The sequence below is a fragment of the Larimichthys crocea genome, chromosome XV, assembly GCF_000972845.2.
Source record: "Larimichthys crocea isolate SSNF chromosome XV, L_crocea_2.0, whole genome shotgun sequence".
NCBI lineage: Eukaryota > Metazoa > Chordata > Actinopteri > Sciaenidae > Larimichthys > Larimichthys crocea.
Genome location: NC_040025.1, coordinates 2,835,585 through 2,852,826, shown reverse-complemented (window position 1 = coordinate 2,852,826; position 17,242 = coordinate 2,835,585). Strand labels below are relative to the sequence as shown.

At 39.7% G+C, this 17,242-nt stretch overlaps 2 protein-coding genes across 5 annotated transcripts in view; one reads left to right on the top strand and one right to left on the bottom strand.

Moving 5' to 3' along the window:
• The first annotated feature begins 764 nt into the window (after positions 1-764).
• zgpat (zinc finger, CCCH-type with G patch domain) lies at positions 765-4,942 on the top strand. The gene is made up of 7 exons (XM_010743605.3): positions 765-1,050; positions 1,345-1,992; positions 2,142-2,275; positions 2,391-2,555; positions 2,770-2,889; positions 3,628-4,042; positions 4,494-4,942. Exons 2-7 carry the CDS (start codon positions 1,403-1,405, stop codon positions 4,630-4,632), a joined length of 1,563 nt encoding a protein of 520 aa, XP_010741907.3. The 5' UTR covers positions 765-1,050; positions 1,345-1,402; the 3' UTR covers positions 4,633-4,942.
• Positions 4,943-11,022: 6,080 nt separating this feature from the next.
• LOC104929159 (neuronal acetylcholine receptor subunit alpha-2) overlaps positions 11,023-17,242 on the bottom strand; it is a 33,167-nt gene continuing 26,947 nt past the window's right edge. For all 4 annotated transcript variants that reach the window (XM_027288282.1, XM_027288280.1, XM_027288281.1 and 1 more), the window contains 4 exons: positions 16,065-16,109; positions 15,863-15,972; positions 12,808-14,245; positions 11,023-12,040 (listed from right to left, as the gene is read on the bottom strand). In XM_027288282.1, the coding sequence (XP_027144083.1) occupies positions 11,915-12,040; positions 12,808-14,245; positions 15,863-15,972; positions 16,065-16,094 (1,704 nt within the window). In that variant the 5' untranslated portion in view covers positions 16,095-16,109 and the 3' untranslated portion in view covers positions 11,023-11,914. The remainder of the gene's footprint in view (positions 12,041-12,807; positions 14,246-15,862; positions 15,973-16,064; positions 16,110-17,242) is intronic.

The window sequence follows — 17,242 nt, the reverse complement described above, 5'->3', positions numbered from 1 at the left end:
AAAGATGTAAAAAAAATATATAAAAATAACTCGCAATAAACGAAATCCGCGAAGTAAGTTTTACAATTATTATACATGTTTTAAGGCCGTAAAACCCCTAACCACACACTTTTATATACCTTTTTACATGCATTTTGTACAGTACTCCCTTAGTTAGGATGCAGAACACATGTGTGGTTCTCCCTTAGCCAATTTAGGACGCAGAACACAATGCGCGTTCACACTGTAAAGTGCACTGTAAAAAAAGCATGCAAAATTACACTAAAAAAAAGTGAAACGCGTTGTAGCGAGGGACGACTGTATACAAATCTAAAAATATATACAAGCTAAAAGACAGTATAAAGTCAGTATAAATATAAGTATATGTATGGCTATATGGCAGTATGGACATAATTTACAGTATTTACAGTATACACAGTGAGGTCTATCAAAAATGAAATATGTAACAGAGTGGCTGTATATATATATACATACACAAATCATAAGTGAAAACAGTGCTAAATTTGGCTGAATTATGAAAGGTATACGTGGTAACATGAAGAGCCATTTCGGAGCCGAAGGAGTCGGCTCTTCTTGGCGAGCTGAGTCAAATGATCCGACTCCCTAAAAAGAACCGAACTTCCCATCACTATTTGCCCTGGCAAAACAAAAAAATAACAAAAAATACAACATCCGGGTTTGGCGACGTAGCTTCAGTATAAAAGAGCAAAACATTTTAAAAAGTTAGCCTAACCCTTTGTTCAGAAACCGCTACCGTGTTTATTCTGATAAAAAAAAATAACGCTGTACCATAATTCACCACATTAGTTTAACATTAGCAAGATACATGTTTAAGTTTTTAAGCATTCAATTGCTCAAGATGCGTTTTATTTTGAAAGGAAACAGAAGTGCGCCTTTCATTCATTCTTCCGCTAGCCTGACAGCGACCGGTTTCTGTTGTGATTATGTGGATTTAGCTATTTGAAAGACTTGTTTTCTGAACACAGCAAATATTTTCATGGCTTTCACTTCTTCCGTCGGTGCCGTGGATCAACGAGACTAATAACGAAGGTAATTGTAGTTTTATTATAGTCGGTTTGAAAAGTTAGCCTGGATACGGCTAACATTGAGCTAAGACTAGCTGTGATGTGGTGGTGGTGGTTCAGCAATTCATGCTCAACATTGGGTTACATTTTTGGGTGAAGTTGGACTTGGAGAAGATACAGGAGCATATTTACTGAGTCTTTGCCATAAATAGATGAACACTAAAACATGACACAGGAAGGCCAGTCTGTCCATCCACTCACTGAGCTGAGGTCTGTTCACTTGAATCCTCTTTAAATCAACCATCCTGTCTGTCCTCAGGTGTCCTGGAGGGCTTGATGCTCTCCATCCCTGCTCCCGCCCCGTGCCAAGTGTCAGTATGGATGAAGAAACCCTGGAGGCAGCCATCTCCACCTATGGTGCCCAGCTGCAGCAGGTGGAGACAGCCCTGTCAGCTGGCCTGGACCCAGCCCAGCAGTCAGACCTGCTCAAACTGAAAGAGGATCTTTGTCAGCTCATAGAGCTCACAGAGGCCAGTCTGGTGTCTGTCAAGAAGAGTCTGCTTCTGGCCAGCCTGGAGGACAGCAATGGACAGCAGTCAAACACCTACGAGGCAGCGGCTGACACAAACGGTGCAAACGGCAGCTTGAGCGCCGAGTTCGATGCTTTCTACTCTGAGCTCGGGGAGTCTTCTTTAGGTGGTAGCTCTGATACTAGAGAGAAGGAAGATGGTGAAGATGAGGAGGAGGAGGAAGAGGAAGAAGATGTGCTCAGTGGTACCAAAGTAAGAGCGCCCTACAGGACAAAATGGGGGACACTGGAGTATCACAATGCAATGGTGGTGGGGGCAGAACCACCAGATGGAGAAGAGGAACAAGTACGAGTGTTCTATGTGTACCCCACCCAGAAGTCCATGAAACCTTGTCCGTTCTACCTGGAGGACAAATGTCGCTTCCCAGATAACTGCAGGTAAAGTACCACTTGTTGTCCATATCTGCCTTTTATGTAACAGCAGATATCATCCAGCAAGAGTCCCCCATTGTTCACATGATGCCGTTTTCATCCTGACATAGCAACAGAAAGAGTAGGAAAAAATTCCTTTTCCATTTTTATTGAAGGTTTTCCCATGGTGAGGTGGTGTATGTGTCAGAGCTCAGAGAGTTCCTCGAGAGTGACCTCAGTAATCTTGAAGAAGGCTCGTCCTGCTTGGCCCGACAAGAGGACGGCATCTGGTACCCAGCCAAAATCAAAGGTATTTCATTGACGGGGTCCGTTTTTTTAAAAAATGTACCGCTGTAGCAAAAACAACCGAGAGAATGGTAGACGAAGCACTTTCATTCTAGGTTGAATCTTTTTTCTTAATCTAGAAATCGACAGTGGATACTACACTGTGAAGTTTGACTCCCTGCTTCTGAAGGATGCTGTGGTCGAGGCCGACTGCATTATCCCGCCTTTAAGAGAAGACGACGCACTTTCCTCTGACTCTGACCTGGACGACACCGGAGATGGAGATGAAATGGGTTATGCAAAAGGTGTGTCTCTGTCAATCAAAACCTGAGCGAGCCAGTCTTTTAAATCTTTCCAAAAGATAAAATGTGACCTTGTGGTAAATTATGAGCTTCCTTCAGTTAAATGCCTTGTATTCCTTTCAATGTGCCAATAAAACGTTGCTCATTAAAAGTCGTTGGATGGCATTTCTCCCTTTTTATTAACTGACTGCTTTGCTTTTCACTTGTTACCCAACAGTTCTGGACTCTGAAGAATCCACAGTAACGTCAAACAGCGCTAATTTCGGTGGCTGGGAAGCACACACCAGAGGCATCGGATCCAAGCTTATGCTCAAAATGGGCTATGAGTATGGAAAAGGTAAGTGAAAGAGCAAAACATTAACAGACGTCTTAGGTTTTGAGATCATAGTGTCCTGTCCTGATCATATGAGTTGAGTGGTTTGCTTAAGATATTTTCAATGAAAGCATTTGATAAAAAGCAATGTAACATGTACATCACACCTCTTTATAACCTCTCTGTCACGCAACCAACAAAGTGCCTCAGTTGTATTGTCATAGCAAGAAAGTTTTGACCCCACCAGGGTCGACTGATGCATAAACTGTATGTATTCATATATGCCAGGACATCCTAATGACAATAAAAAAACATAACTATGAATAGACATACAAGTAGAATTCTACCTTTAAGGTAAGTTGGGTATCATAAGTTAAAAAGACACTAGAGGGCGACAAGAGTCATTTAAAAAAAGCATATATCACATGTCTTACCTTACATACTGTACTTTAAAATATATACGTTTAAACGTAGTCTTTGTGTTTGTTTGTTTGTTTGTTTGTTTGTTTGTGCAGTTTCTTTTTGTCATTCTTCTTTTGACTTCATAACTGCATGTTTCTACATAAATTATTGTATTTGTAATATTTAGGCACTCTAATTGCATTTGGTATTGAGTTTAGCTGATTGAAATTCGATATGAGATAGGTATTTCTACATGTAAAAATGTGTTGTAATAACAGAATGCATTTTTCCCTGTATACACAGTAGATGTACAAAATGAAACGTGTTCCTCTTCCTCACCTTGTGGTTTGGTTTTCTCAGGCTTAGGAAAAATGCAGGAGGGTCGAGTAGAGCCAGTCATGGCAGTGGTCCTACCCAAAGGAAAGTCTCTGGACCAGTGTGCTGAGCTCACTCAGAGACGCACCCAGAGCAAGGCCGCTAAAGATGGCACACAGGCAAGCAGGCCAAAGAAACGCAGAAAGCCTCGGGCCGCCACCGGAGGGCGCCATAATGTCTTTGACTTTTTGAACCACAAGCTTGGAAGCAAGAGCACTGATCCTGCTGAGGGGGGTGCTGCTGCTGCGCCATCAGCAGCCACAGGCGTGGAGGCTTACAGGGGAGGAAAAGGTACCAAGAGGAGTCTTAATGTGAAGCTGTTCCAGGCTGCTGAGAGGGTGTCCCAGACGGAGAGGGAGATCCAGAAACTGAGTGAGTCACTCAGCAGACAAACAGGAAGGTCAGTACTGAGTTCTCTAAGTGTTGTTTGTTTGTTGTACATTTCTATACATCTAATCTGACTTCTGAAAGCTGCAGCTGACTTAAATGGACCAAGTCATTGCTGTAATGATTAGTTAATTACAGTGGAGCCTCAACTCCCTGTTATCCTGTTATCTCCTCCGTAGAGGGTGCACGTGCACAGTACATACATGCTGCTTACACAACAAAAATCTGTTGTATGAGTGGTTACTATGAAGTTCCAGTCAGGTAAAGTGGTGATTAATCTGAATTCACAAATGAGAAAGCTTGTGGGAGTTGTGTAAAAAAAAAATGTAAATGAGGTGTGAAGATTCGAGGTTTGACACTTGTTCCCGCGGCCAACTTATTCTGGAAAAGTGCAGATAAAAAAAACAACTTGTCTCCTCGTCTCTCCCCACCTCCTAATCTGTTTGTTGTTTGTGTGTGCAAAGGGAGTCGTCCAGAGTGAAGCAGCTGGAAGAGAAGCTGTCAGCGGCCCGCCGGCTGCTGGCCCAGCAGAAAGCCCAGGAGCTGTCCATCCAGAGTGAGCACAGGAAGGCTGACACACACAAGAAGATGACTGAGTTCTAAGCTCGGTTCCCTCAAACATTTGGAGGCTGAAAGGAAGCACTGCTCGCCTCAAATGAACTTTTGTCCCTTGCCTGTTGCCAGTTATTCGCTACACTGTTTGGTTTTTTTTTTAAGACTTTTTTTTTATGTTATTTCTCACCGGTATCATCGACTTGTGCTGGCGGCGGTGCCCAATTTATGCAGAATGGATCATTTCTGCTTCTCATTTTATTTTCATGGACTGAGTGGTTTTATTTTGTGTGAACGGTTGTTCAGCTTCAAATTGTACAGTTGACAACGATGTGACAAATAACATTTGATTTGTAATGAATATTTTGTCTCAGAGTATTTGTCTTTATCGGCACTAAAAACTTTGTGCTTTCTCCTTTTTCTCTTTTTCACAACGCACCTTTACACAGCTAAACTCCAGTGTAAAGAAATGTTTCTCTACTATAGAATTTTTAATGTGGCCTTTGTTATACTTTTCTGGGGAGGTTTTTAGTAACCAGGGGCTGCTCCAGTACACCTTGACTGAGATTACTGACTGACTTTAACATTACATCCTCAGGAGTTGGGAGACCTTTACAGAGTTTTGGACTGAGGCCCCTTCATTTGCCCACGCCTCTTACTGACTCATACAATACTCTGTGAAGCTATGACTGTAACCTCTCTATTAAATAATGAATTAAGAGAGCAGCTTGTCTGCTCGGAGATCGGACACGCGTTTTCTCAAGGCAGTGGGTGTGTTTCATTCTCTCAAAAGGTTGAAGTCGTGATACTGTAGATCAGGTTTCCATCCTTCTATGCTCTCCTTTTGTTAGCAACATCTAATCCGGATGTGATTAAGCATAATAACATGGTAAAATAATTAAAGAAAATTGCTATGTTTACTGCTTGTGTTAAAGTGTTTTAATAAATGCTTTCCAAAATAATCATGTCAGCTGAAAGTGAAACTTAGAGAGACCCTGAGTCCAGGAACACTGAATATATTTAGAAAAACGTTGACCGTCAGCAAGTCAGAGTGATAGTGCTGTCCCTAGGGGGGAAAGAGATAGTAAATACGTCAAGATAAAGCAGTGAGGGCAGGAGATACAGTGCACTTCATAAGCCATCCATGAAGTTTCTGGGTGGACTCTGGCAGAGCTGAGGGCAGCAGCACATGTGGAACTCATGAACTCATGAGTTGGTACCCTGAGGGAAGCCCCACTCACGCTCTGATCTGTTGAGTGGCAGCACTTTTAGATTGCTGGTGACTGGAGGGATCACACTGAATTTGCTGATCTTCGGGGAAAAATGGAAAAATGTGGTTTGTGTGTTGATTTAATGGGATCCCTCGAGGCTCTGTGCTTCACGCTTTACCCCATTTATGAGCCTTGGGTCTCTGAGGGTATCACTACCCAGCCAGTAGCAGATTAACTGTGTGTATGTCCAGGTCCAGGTGTGTCAGCTACATTCTTAGCTGTCTGTATGCGCTGCACACTCCTGCAGATGTCTGTCTCATGTATGGATTCAGACTAGCTATTAGGGGAGTTTGGGATTCTAATCGGCATATATCAGAGCCTGGATTAAGTGATTAAGGAGATGTGATGGAGAAATTGATTGGAAGGCCACCTTGACAGATGTTTTACTTAGGAATTCACACTAAGCTGTTCAGCTGATTGTTGCCAGAGGTTGGCCTATGAATGTGTAGAGTAGGTTTAGCTTTCTAATGTTATGCTACCTGGCTCTCTGTGCTACAAATGTGCAGGCTGATACAGATTTCCATGTGGATATCATGTGGATAATGCAAGTTTACAAGTCAAATGCACTTTAGTGATTTCAGAAAGTTGTAAACTTGCGTAAAAACCCTTCATCTTTTTTTTATCTTTTGTTCTGTTGTAGAAAAAATGAAATCGTTTGACAAAACATTCACAACTCCTACTCTTTTAAACCATATCACACTGTCCTTATTGTTTGACATTGACATGTTCAGGCCATGGTATTCCTAAATGTACTCATTCTATATGGTGATGTAATCCTCATGTAGCTAGGTCAAATCAGATATTTTATTAATGTGTAAAAAAAAAATGTAACACAGGAATTTTTAAAAATCACATTTTCCCATTATGTGGAAAATTCGGTGTAATCTATAATATAATCTACCTAATCTGTGCGGCTTTTATGTAAACACACAGATCAGATTATTCAGGTCATCATAATTTGCATCTTCCTTTCTCCCCCATCTAACAGAAACTGGAAAAAGGCCTGTAGAGCCGCACCAAGCTCCTGCCTAGATTGATTTTTAAGGCCCCGAAGCTAGGCTCCAACCCCCAGCCTCAGCCCAAGCAGACTCCCCAGCTTTGTGTGGTTATGGGGTAATGTAGGAAATATCAACATTTTGATTACATTTTTATTTCTAATATAATGTAATGTAGGACTAACTACTTCTATCAGCAATGACTTTATTCTACATGGATCCTAGTGAGGATGCTAATTTTTTTATTGGTACCTTTTTCATTAGCTTTCGTTATTTAGCATAACTCAAAAACAAAATTCTTTTACATGGACAAAATGAATGTTGGCGACCTCAATTCATACTACATACATACTACTTTCTACTCACAATCTGTGCCTTTAAGCAAACCCTCAGGACTTAACTTACTATTAAAAATATTAATATATATTTATGGAGCTAGCAGAATTTCCATCAGGTTCATCATGTACCAAGCATCTAAGTTATTAAATTCAAACGCCTCTCCTTGTCTAAATTAATTGTCACAGCCTTGCCATATGTATCTGCATACAATCACTTAATTGAAATTAACACTGAAGGTCAATTCTTCATCAAGGTAAATGTAATGACATTTAGTTGTAATTAATATACTTTATATACTTGGGTGGCATTTTGCATTGCTTTTTGAGGCAGCCAATACGGAGGACCGTTATGAATCTCTACAGACGCATCTGACATACACATTCATGCAAGTATTAAATACTGAAATTACGCATATGAAATCCCTGTTGGAAAGGCACGTCTTATCATTTAATGGAAATTAGTTTGTGGTTTCATAAAGACCATCCTCATTTCCTTCCAGAATTCATTTGACAATACACCACTGTATTGTGTCTGGAAGGACAAATGAAAATTAATATCTGTTCATATATGAATCTTTACATAGAGACAAAAGAACAACTTTTATTAAGCTGTGTTTCAGTCATTTGGTATTGTAACAAAGTGTTACTTTGTATTTCAGACTGTCAGCCAGCCGTTCTTCTTTTGATTCTGTGCTGGAATCAATGAATGAACACACTGCACTGCATGTATTTCACCTTGTTTAAAGTGCTGTGTTTCCATATTGTGCTTAATTGCCATTTTCTCTTTTTTTTTCTTTTTTTTACATAATGATTAATGGTTGGTCTTCTGCTGAGCCAGTGGAAATACAATAGTTTGTTGGCTGAGGTCAAAATTGAGGTCATTACTTTGGGCATTCAGGTGTAACATTACATGCTTTTAAATCTACTCAAATCGCAGGTTTTACTGAGAGGGATTACCTAGATGCAGATATATGAGAGCAGAAAAGAGCTGATGACTTTCTGCAAACAGTAATCTAATCATTTTTAATACAGAAATGCTGCACAAATGGCTTGAGCTTTCGTGTTGCATTCTTAGTGTTGTTGTGTCTCATCTTCAGTCACTCATTTGTGGAATTTATGTTATCCAAGAAACATTTGTTACGTATTCTGTAAATCTGTCACTTAAAGTTTGCTTTTTTGGGAAGAAAGAAAGATTCAGGGTTATGGAATAGCATTTCATTTCACCTTTTTAAATTTGTTTTCATTTTATTACTCATAAAATTGATGAAAACAGAAAAAAATAGATCTTGTGCCATATGAAAAGGAAAAAGAAAAAGATATTCATTATGTGCTGATGTGTTGATGAGGTCTTACAGTACCAGAGCAACAGGTATTTGAACATTATTTGATTTCGTGGTGAAAATACAACAACCTTAAAGGTGGTTTCAGACAGATGTAGATTTCTGTATTTATTACCTTGTTATACCTAGTTAGTTGAACCCAGTATGCTCGGTTACAATACCATTACATCATTCTATGTGTCTGAGACTGTACTGTACAAAACATTTTGCATACATCTATAGGAGAAAACTTATACTATACTACAGTATACAAAAAAAAAACTTATTCAAAATTTGCAAAGTGCAAAACTCAGCTGGGTGCATCTGGCAGTTGTGGTGGCATTGCAGTAGGTACTTCACCATATGCTGGCTGATGGAGATCTCTACTGAGCGCACTCTTCTAGTATTCAATGTAAACACAGTAACAGACGTGCTGCCGAGGCCAGTGACAGCGCAGAGGCAAGGAGTGGAACGACTGCTGCCACTCTCTTGAACACGCACAGCTCTGTGCTGCTGTATTCAGAGTTTATAATGATTCAACTTTTTTAACTTCATGCCACAGTTTGCTGTGTGGCCATGGCAACAACAGAAAGGGAAACAATAGTGGTATCTGAGGTCATGAATGCTACATCTCTTCACCAGACAGATTAATGCAGAGAAACACAACTGTAGCAGTACCAGTTTCACAGTCTGATGATCCGGTGTGGGACAATAAACAGCGTTTATGAAATTAGTTACATTAATCGTACATTAAACCTGATTATACTAGGGGGATAGCAGCAGCTGATGCTGTACAGACTGGATCAGAGGGATTCAGGAGCTGCGTCCAACAGTTGAAGCCATTCAACAGCCATGCTAGTGGTTCTGTGAAGCTGCACGGCATTGCTTTGAGCTGAATACTAGCATCAGCATGCTACGATACTCACAACAACAATTTTATCATGCTGATCTTTAGCAGGTATAATGTGTACCATGGTCATGATCTTAGTTAGTGTGTTCAGGGCCGGTCCTAGCTATGGGCAATGTGGGCGGCCGCCCAGGGCGCATTCTCCGTGGGGGGGGGGGGGGGGGTCGCCCAGGGCGCAAATGTGGCCAGGACCGGCGCTGAGTGTGTTAGCATACTAACATTTGCTAATTGGTATTAAATACAAAGTACAGCAGAGACTGACGAGAATGTGCTTAGTCTCACAGGCAGAGGTGTCAAAAGTATTTACATTCATTACCCAAATAGAAGTATAGATATTAGGGTTTAAAAAGACTTCTGTAGAAGCTGAAGTATCAACTCAAGCAGTTTTACTCAAGTAGAAGTGTAAAAGTACTGGCTTCAAAACTACTTAAAGTATAAAAGTAAAAGTAAATTAATGTAAAGGGAAAAAAAGCCATCAAATGTTATAGCCCCCCCTCCCAAGATATGATGACTAGTTATATGCCTATAAGTATTGTAATGGTGCAAAATGTCAAATTTCAGAGGCATGTTTTCAATAACCTTTATTGGAATGTAAATGTACATCAGAGCTTAGCTGCAGGAATCTGTGAGGACAACGGACATAAGATAAAATTGGACAAGAACAATGGGGGACCCAGGTTTACTAACAGTTACCTATGTATGGTTGTCTATACAGTATAGTGCTGTCAAAATCCAAGTGATTAATCAAAAAAATAATAATCTAATTTTTTTTTTAAAAATCCTCAAATGAATCCTGACTGATACTCCTCGCTGGTGCTTGGTTGGGACATTTCGCTCGAGTTCTCTTGAGTCTCTGCCACGGACATTTTCGCATTAGGCTACATATTCAAGAGTCAGTCAGCTCCTTGCTTGCATGTGATGTGATTTGTATTGTGCAGGGGCGATGCATTGCATACAAAGCAACAGTGTATCGGAATGGTATATGTTTATACTTCTCATCCAATCACAATCAAATTCACACTGTCTTTTTGAACGATGAAAAAACCCAGGGCGAAATGAAATATGAGTAACAATGCTGTTTTGAAAATGTAAGGAGTAGAAAGTACAGACAATTGCGTGAAAAAGTAAGGAGTAGAAGTAAAAAGTTGGCTGAAAAATAATTACTCCAGTAAAGTATAGATAGCCAAAAATTTTACTTAAGTAAGGTAACGAAGTATTTGTACTTTGTTACTTGACACCTCTGCTCACAGGTAAGCGTTCAAAAACTGAAGTACTGAACAAATTCAAATGTTGGCCATATCAAATTTCACTCTATCCAATTGTTAAAGACTCAAAACCACAAATGTAAAACCTGATTTTGGAAAAAGGAAGCACCAAAGTCATTAGGATTCATTCTCGGAGTACCATGACTGTCTACATTTCATGTTGTACTGAAGAGGTTAAACTTTCTTTATTATCTGCTGTTTACTCTTTCCTCCCACTATCTGTCAGTGCCAGAGACCTTCAATTTGTATGGCGCACAATGTAAAATGCAGTGTAGACGGTCTTTGTTTGTCTTTAATCTAAGATAATAATAAAAATGCAGTGCAAAACTGAATTAATGTGGCAGTTTTTTTTATTAATATTCACAGTTAGCCATAAATATCAGTGCCTAAAAGGGATGATTATGGGTTTAAAAATCATGCTTGACAAAAAAAAAAGCAAAATAAAACAAAACAAAAAAACGTCATTCCACTTCTATTCAACTAATTCATCAAACAATAGGAACAAACTCTTGGTGGCCTTGCCTTTTTAAGTAACTGAGGTTTAGTGGAGAAAGGGCTATGAATGACTAGAGTCCCTCCCAGTTAACACCAAAGTGTTGTGGTAGTAATAAAAAGCTGAGCAAAATATTGAATAAATGTGTTTATTTAGCTGCTGGGTTCAGGAAATCACAGAGCCTTATGTGTGCTTACCTAAGCAGTGGACATTGCAAAAATACCTGAACACACGCACACACAACTCCATCCCAGCACTGAATTCTGACAAATACAGAGAATATGAATATTTGGTGAGGGCACTGCACTGTCAATTGTGCTGATGTTGAGTAGGAATGTTAAAATCCAAATTTAAATTAAACTTTTTGTAGTATTATACATTTATTGCAGTCTTACTGTGATGTTTTCTGCAGTTGTAAAACAGTCAAAAACCATTTTTCTGTTCTGACAGCTTGAGCTACACAGCTCAATGTCAAAATGGAGTGGTGCGGAAAGATATTTTTGCTGTTGGCCTTTTGCCCTCATAAAGAATTTATATTCCCACTGGAATCAATGATAGATATTTAATCTCGTTTCTCTGTGTGTAACCTTTTGATAACCTGGGGCAAGAGCAAGTGTCTCTCGTCGTTCCTTTGAAAAATAGAAAATAAAAAGATAAATGACAAACCATTCTTTTTTTTTTACAAGATAAGACGGCATGTCTTCCTGTCAATGTTCATGGACTCCCTTTTTTTAGTTGCGAGTTTCTAGATCATTCCAGCCAGCCAAGGAGGGAGAAAGAGTCCAACAGATCCGAGTATACACACGAGTACAAACATCCAGAGGAATATCCTGTCAATGACCATAGCCACATACTTCCAGTCCTCCTTTACCTAGCAAGAGAAAAGACACAGCAGAGGACAGATTTCACACCACACCACCTTTTTCTTTACCAGCTTACAGTTTTCACCCCTGATTGATTTCTCTCGAATGGCTGACTTTTTCATTATGTGGTGGCTATCTCCTAAATGTCAGTCAATCCCTGCTTGTCTAACTTGTGAAAAAAATCAAGGTCAAATTACTGAGGTCCCGTTGTTTTGGAGACAGGCCTTTTCTTGCTAGAGATAGAAAATGCATTGTGGTATTGATAATGACTAGTGTCAGTGACTGCAATAACTTCCACCACTGATTTTAGAATAATTGTACACATTTGTGAACTTCTCCTCCCACCGCACAAAGACACCCTTCACTCTTTTGTGCCAGTGATTCAGCGATTAGATATGCAACTTTTCAAGTAACTTTTCTATGCTATACCATAAAGACCAGCAGTGTGACACATGAACATGCTATATGAGGTAAAGTCTCGGTAAATTGACTTGACTGATGGTCATTTCCTCCATTAAGCATTTAATTATGTTATGTAAGTAAATCTTACAGCCATTCAGCAGATGGAAAGTGTCTTGCTGGAAAACCCCTGTTGAATTACAAGGAATGGCCTTGTGCACTTAAATTTGATTTCAAATTAGGAACAGAGTGATGAGTATGTAAGGAGTCCAGAGACTTATGAACTTATATGAACTCTAGATAAACTTAACAGAAACTGTTTGGTCATTTCCAAGATTACTTGTTACTCAAATGAAGATAATTTTTGTCAACTTACTGAAAAATCTGCGTCCAGTGCCCTAAGATGATCAGCAATGTATTGAACTCCCTCTATGGCACGTTGCATAGCTGGGGAAATAGTTGGAACCATGGTGTCTTGTTGGGTACTTGCATCTTTAGTGGACTCTGCTGTGAAGGTTTCTGCCAGGTGATCTACAGGGGCTTGTTTCTTCACCAGCCCTGCAACAGCAATAACCCCAGGCCCTTCATCATGCAGACAGCAGTACTGGAAGCTGCGGGAACGACACAGATGCCCAGCTGTCTGGGGGAGCTCCTTCTGTTGGCCAAACATTTGCTCTGCACTGAGGGAGCGACCATTTGGGGCCAAGGTATTGGGTTCTTCCCTGGCTAGAGTCCGAAGTGGACCCAGTGGTAAAGTTGGGGGTAAGGACAATTGGGAAGAAGACGAGGCAGCAGAGTTATGTCCACGTAGGAGTTGTTTCTCTGAGAGAATTGAATATTGACCAGATGTGGACTGGCAGAAAATGCTCGCCTTCAGTGAATGATCTTCCTTGTTGCAGTCCTCGAGAGTGGAAGAGGGTGGGGACGGCGAGCAGACAAGAATGCTTGGACTGTCGGATGGAGTCTTCGGGAGTGTGTTCTCGACCTGGCCCATTTGTCTCAACCCGGTCTCTAATCCTGACCAAAAAGCCTGAGAGTTACCTGTTGCAGATATGGTAGTAGGGCGGTGCATCATTTCGATAAGCTTCTTGCAGTGCTGCTTGGCTGTGCCTGGTGGACGCTTCATGAAGAGGACTCGGGGCACCAAGTCCAAGAATACTCTCCGCACCCAGTGAGGCATGCCATGGGTTTGTGGTGATCGGTGATGTACGTTTAGCACAAACACAGTAATTATGATGGAGAGCGTGACAAAGACCATTGTAAACAGTAGGTATTCACCAATCAATGGAATCACCAACGATGTGGATGGTATAATCTCTGTGATCAGCAGGAGGAATACTGTTAGTGACAGTAACACTGAGATACACAGGGTGATCTTCTCTCCACATTGTGATGGCAGATAAAACACCAGCACAGTCAGACAGGAGATAAGAAGACAGGGGATGATAAGGTTTATAGTGTAGAACAACGGAAGCCTCCGGATGATGAAGTAGTAAGTGATATCTGCGTAGATCTCTGTACAGCATTCATACTTTTTGGTATTGTACTTGCCCACAGCATTGACAATGACCCATTCACCGCTCTCCCAGTAGTCCATCTGGTCCACATCACTGGCCATGTTGATCAGATCGATTTTGGCACGGTCATAGGTCCATGAACCAAACTTCATTTTGCAGCTTTGTTGGTCAAAAGGGAAAAAGGTCACATCTATGCTGCATGAGGATTTGTAAATGGCCGGTGGCATCCATTTTATCTGACCGTCAAAGAACAGATGTGCCTTCGTGAAGTGAGTTACTGCAAAGTCGCCATCAGCACTGCATATAAAGAACACGATGTAAGTGGAAGGAAAGGGAGGCAGGAAAGATTTCAAAATATATATTCAAAATGTACATTTTTGCCTTCATCAAGTTGTATTTTAAGACTTAGCCATACTTATATTACAAATTTTTTTCCTGAAGCGGACCTTGAATCTTAACTTAGTTTCAAACCACACCTCACAGTTGTCTTCAGTGGAGTTTGATCATTTCTCAGAGAAGTGTAACCTGATCTAATATTTTATTTTTTTTAATAAGTGCTCGCACTCAATACTTTCTTACCTTGATAAATAAATAAAATGTCAAAAATACAGCAGATCTTATTACACTTATGACTTATAGTTACTCTAAGCTGGAAGCTAAAAGTATTTAGTTTGAATGATTAAACTGAAGGACAAATGATGAAACCTTTTTATAGTATAACAAGTGCAAAGGATACAAAATCCAAACTTTTACATACGTGATGTTTTTAAAAATACAAAAACACAATTGGATAATTATTTAGTATAATTCAAACCTTATTATTTTTAATCATTTTACTCCCCCTCTACATGCTTGTATTAGCTCCAATTTTACAACAACACAATATTTCTTAATATATGTATACTGATGATAGTCATTGTAACATGTATCACCAAGATTGGATGTGTCAAAATGTCCAAAGAATAAATATATAAGTGAAATGTAAAGCTGACGCTCTAATCCTCTAATCTTTATTCTGGTCTGCCTGTATCTGTTCTGAACATCTGCCTGTCATGATACCCATAGGGACGCTTTCCTTGTTGCTGAATATAAGTCATGTTTTAACACAGTAAAGACCACTAATGAGTAACATACACAGCGACCATGTTACTAGTCAAATCAAATATTGTGGTGTATTGGTGGTATTATTGATTCAGGTCTACACTGAACAGCTACACCAAGACAATGTAAAGGCCAACCAATTACCAACACAACAATATAGCAGTAATTAGAGAATTAGTGTCTCTAATCTCTGGCAATTTTATTAGTTTGATGTTATTTTGTTGTTTTAGCCAGCAGATATGTAAAGGACTTTGAAACAGCCCATGCAATAAATGTGATTTACTTGTAATATTAAAGTTGCCTTGCCTTATTGATTCTTACAGATAAATGACTGAGCTTTAGAGAGAGAGAGAGAGAGAGAGAGAGGGAACGCACAATCATGTTCATCTAATGACATGCGAATTTGACTGTATAATCAAATTCTGTCATGCCTGCTTCTGATACAGTTCACATAGATGATTTTCCTTATTATCAATCAGATAAACACAGGTCAACCTTGCATATCAACTGTATCTGAGAAACACATCCAATCACATTTCATCTTCTAATTCCTAATGTATTGCATTGTATGCACCAAGCTTTGTTTATAACCACATCCATTAAGCCTGACCTTGTTCACATATATTTTAGCTAAATTACTTGATGGCATTGGTACAGGGCAAGATGCTTGGCACAACATAATCGTTGCGTTTTCCCTCCAGTCATGCCATCTGTTTAATTATACCATAAAAAACTGAATATTTTGCCTTGAAAATGGCAACATTGAAGATCCCACAATCTCTTACAATTTCTTGACATGAAACAGATCCTCACTTGTTGTAGAGGACAATGTCTGGTCTCCAGATGATCTCTGAGGGAATACGGATGGAGGTGACATTTTCATATTCCTCCGGGTTCCAGCGGAGTTTGTAATCATTCCATTCCTTTAGAAAAATAGGAATCATATTCATGTACTGTAGCTTTATATCAGACTGTATATCTTTAGCATTTGTTTTTGTCTCTCATCATCATGTACCTGCTTGACCCAGACGTTTGTGGTCATCATCTGGTTTTTCTCATCCTTATTTCATGTAAACAGACGAGAACATTATTGTGACATTCATCTTCTTTCAAATAAACTTCATCACCACATAGGTAAAATCTCATTTTCAATTGATTATTTCTAAGGCTGCTACCATTATCCATTATAAAACAAATCACCATACATGCTCTCTATCTATTAGTTGTGTAATACACCAGGAAAAAACACCCTCACTATGCTCTGTATCTGTTGCTTTGCCGCCACTGCTGGTAAGCTGTTTTCTTCAGCTCTTTTCTAACAACATCTAAGACACAGCAGTCAGTGAAAACACTCCGTAGGAGAAGACAACTTCACCCAGAGCTGTTTCTCACTGCCAGGCATGTGGAGCAAGACATGTCACCTAATTGTGTGTCAGAAACCAGGCAAATCATCCCCGCAGTGATACAGGCTGCACGTATTTAGTGTTGAAGCTGTACCAGGGAACTTTCCGTGACTCTAAAGTGGCAAGAGGTGTATTAAAAAGTTTTAACCTTAGTCAACAGAAATTCTGCAACATAATTTGTGTAAAATGGGATACCATAGAATAAAGATGCTGTTTTGTTGGGACCAGCTGTATCTCGATTGCAGTTTAGGAGACAGTTTTGAAAATTTACTGCCGCTATTAGTGTTCTTGACAACTGAATTTAATTTGGGAAAATAATTCTCTCTCTTCTCTAATTTCCGCTGATAAGTCATCTGTATATTTAAATTCATCTCTTTTATATGGTGCAGCTTTGAGCTGGTTGCTATTGATATGATAATAATGAATATAATAAGACAGAGAGGGAACAACTGAAAATAAAAAAGATTCAACCTGTGAACTGGTTTCGCAGCAGACATTTTGGCTAGTCTTTGTAGGAAAAAACACAGGTAGACTTAATGGAAATGAGCCACCATTACTGCTATTAAGTGTCCCAGTGACTGTGAAATTGAATAAACGTGCAATAATAGCAGGATACAGCAATCATTAATACAGCTGTGAGTTTCCTGCTATGACGTCAAAACATCTGCTGTGCAACCAGTCCATCGATACTAGCACCTAAACTGACTGAACTGATATTTTTGCAGCACAGTTTACAAGCTGTCTAATGTGCTGCAGCTATCAAACCGTGGCAGTTCACCATTCCTTGATA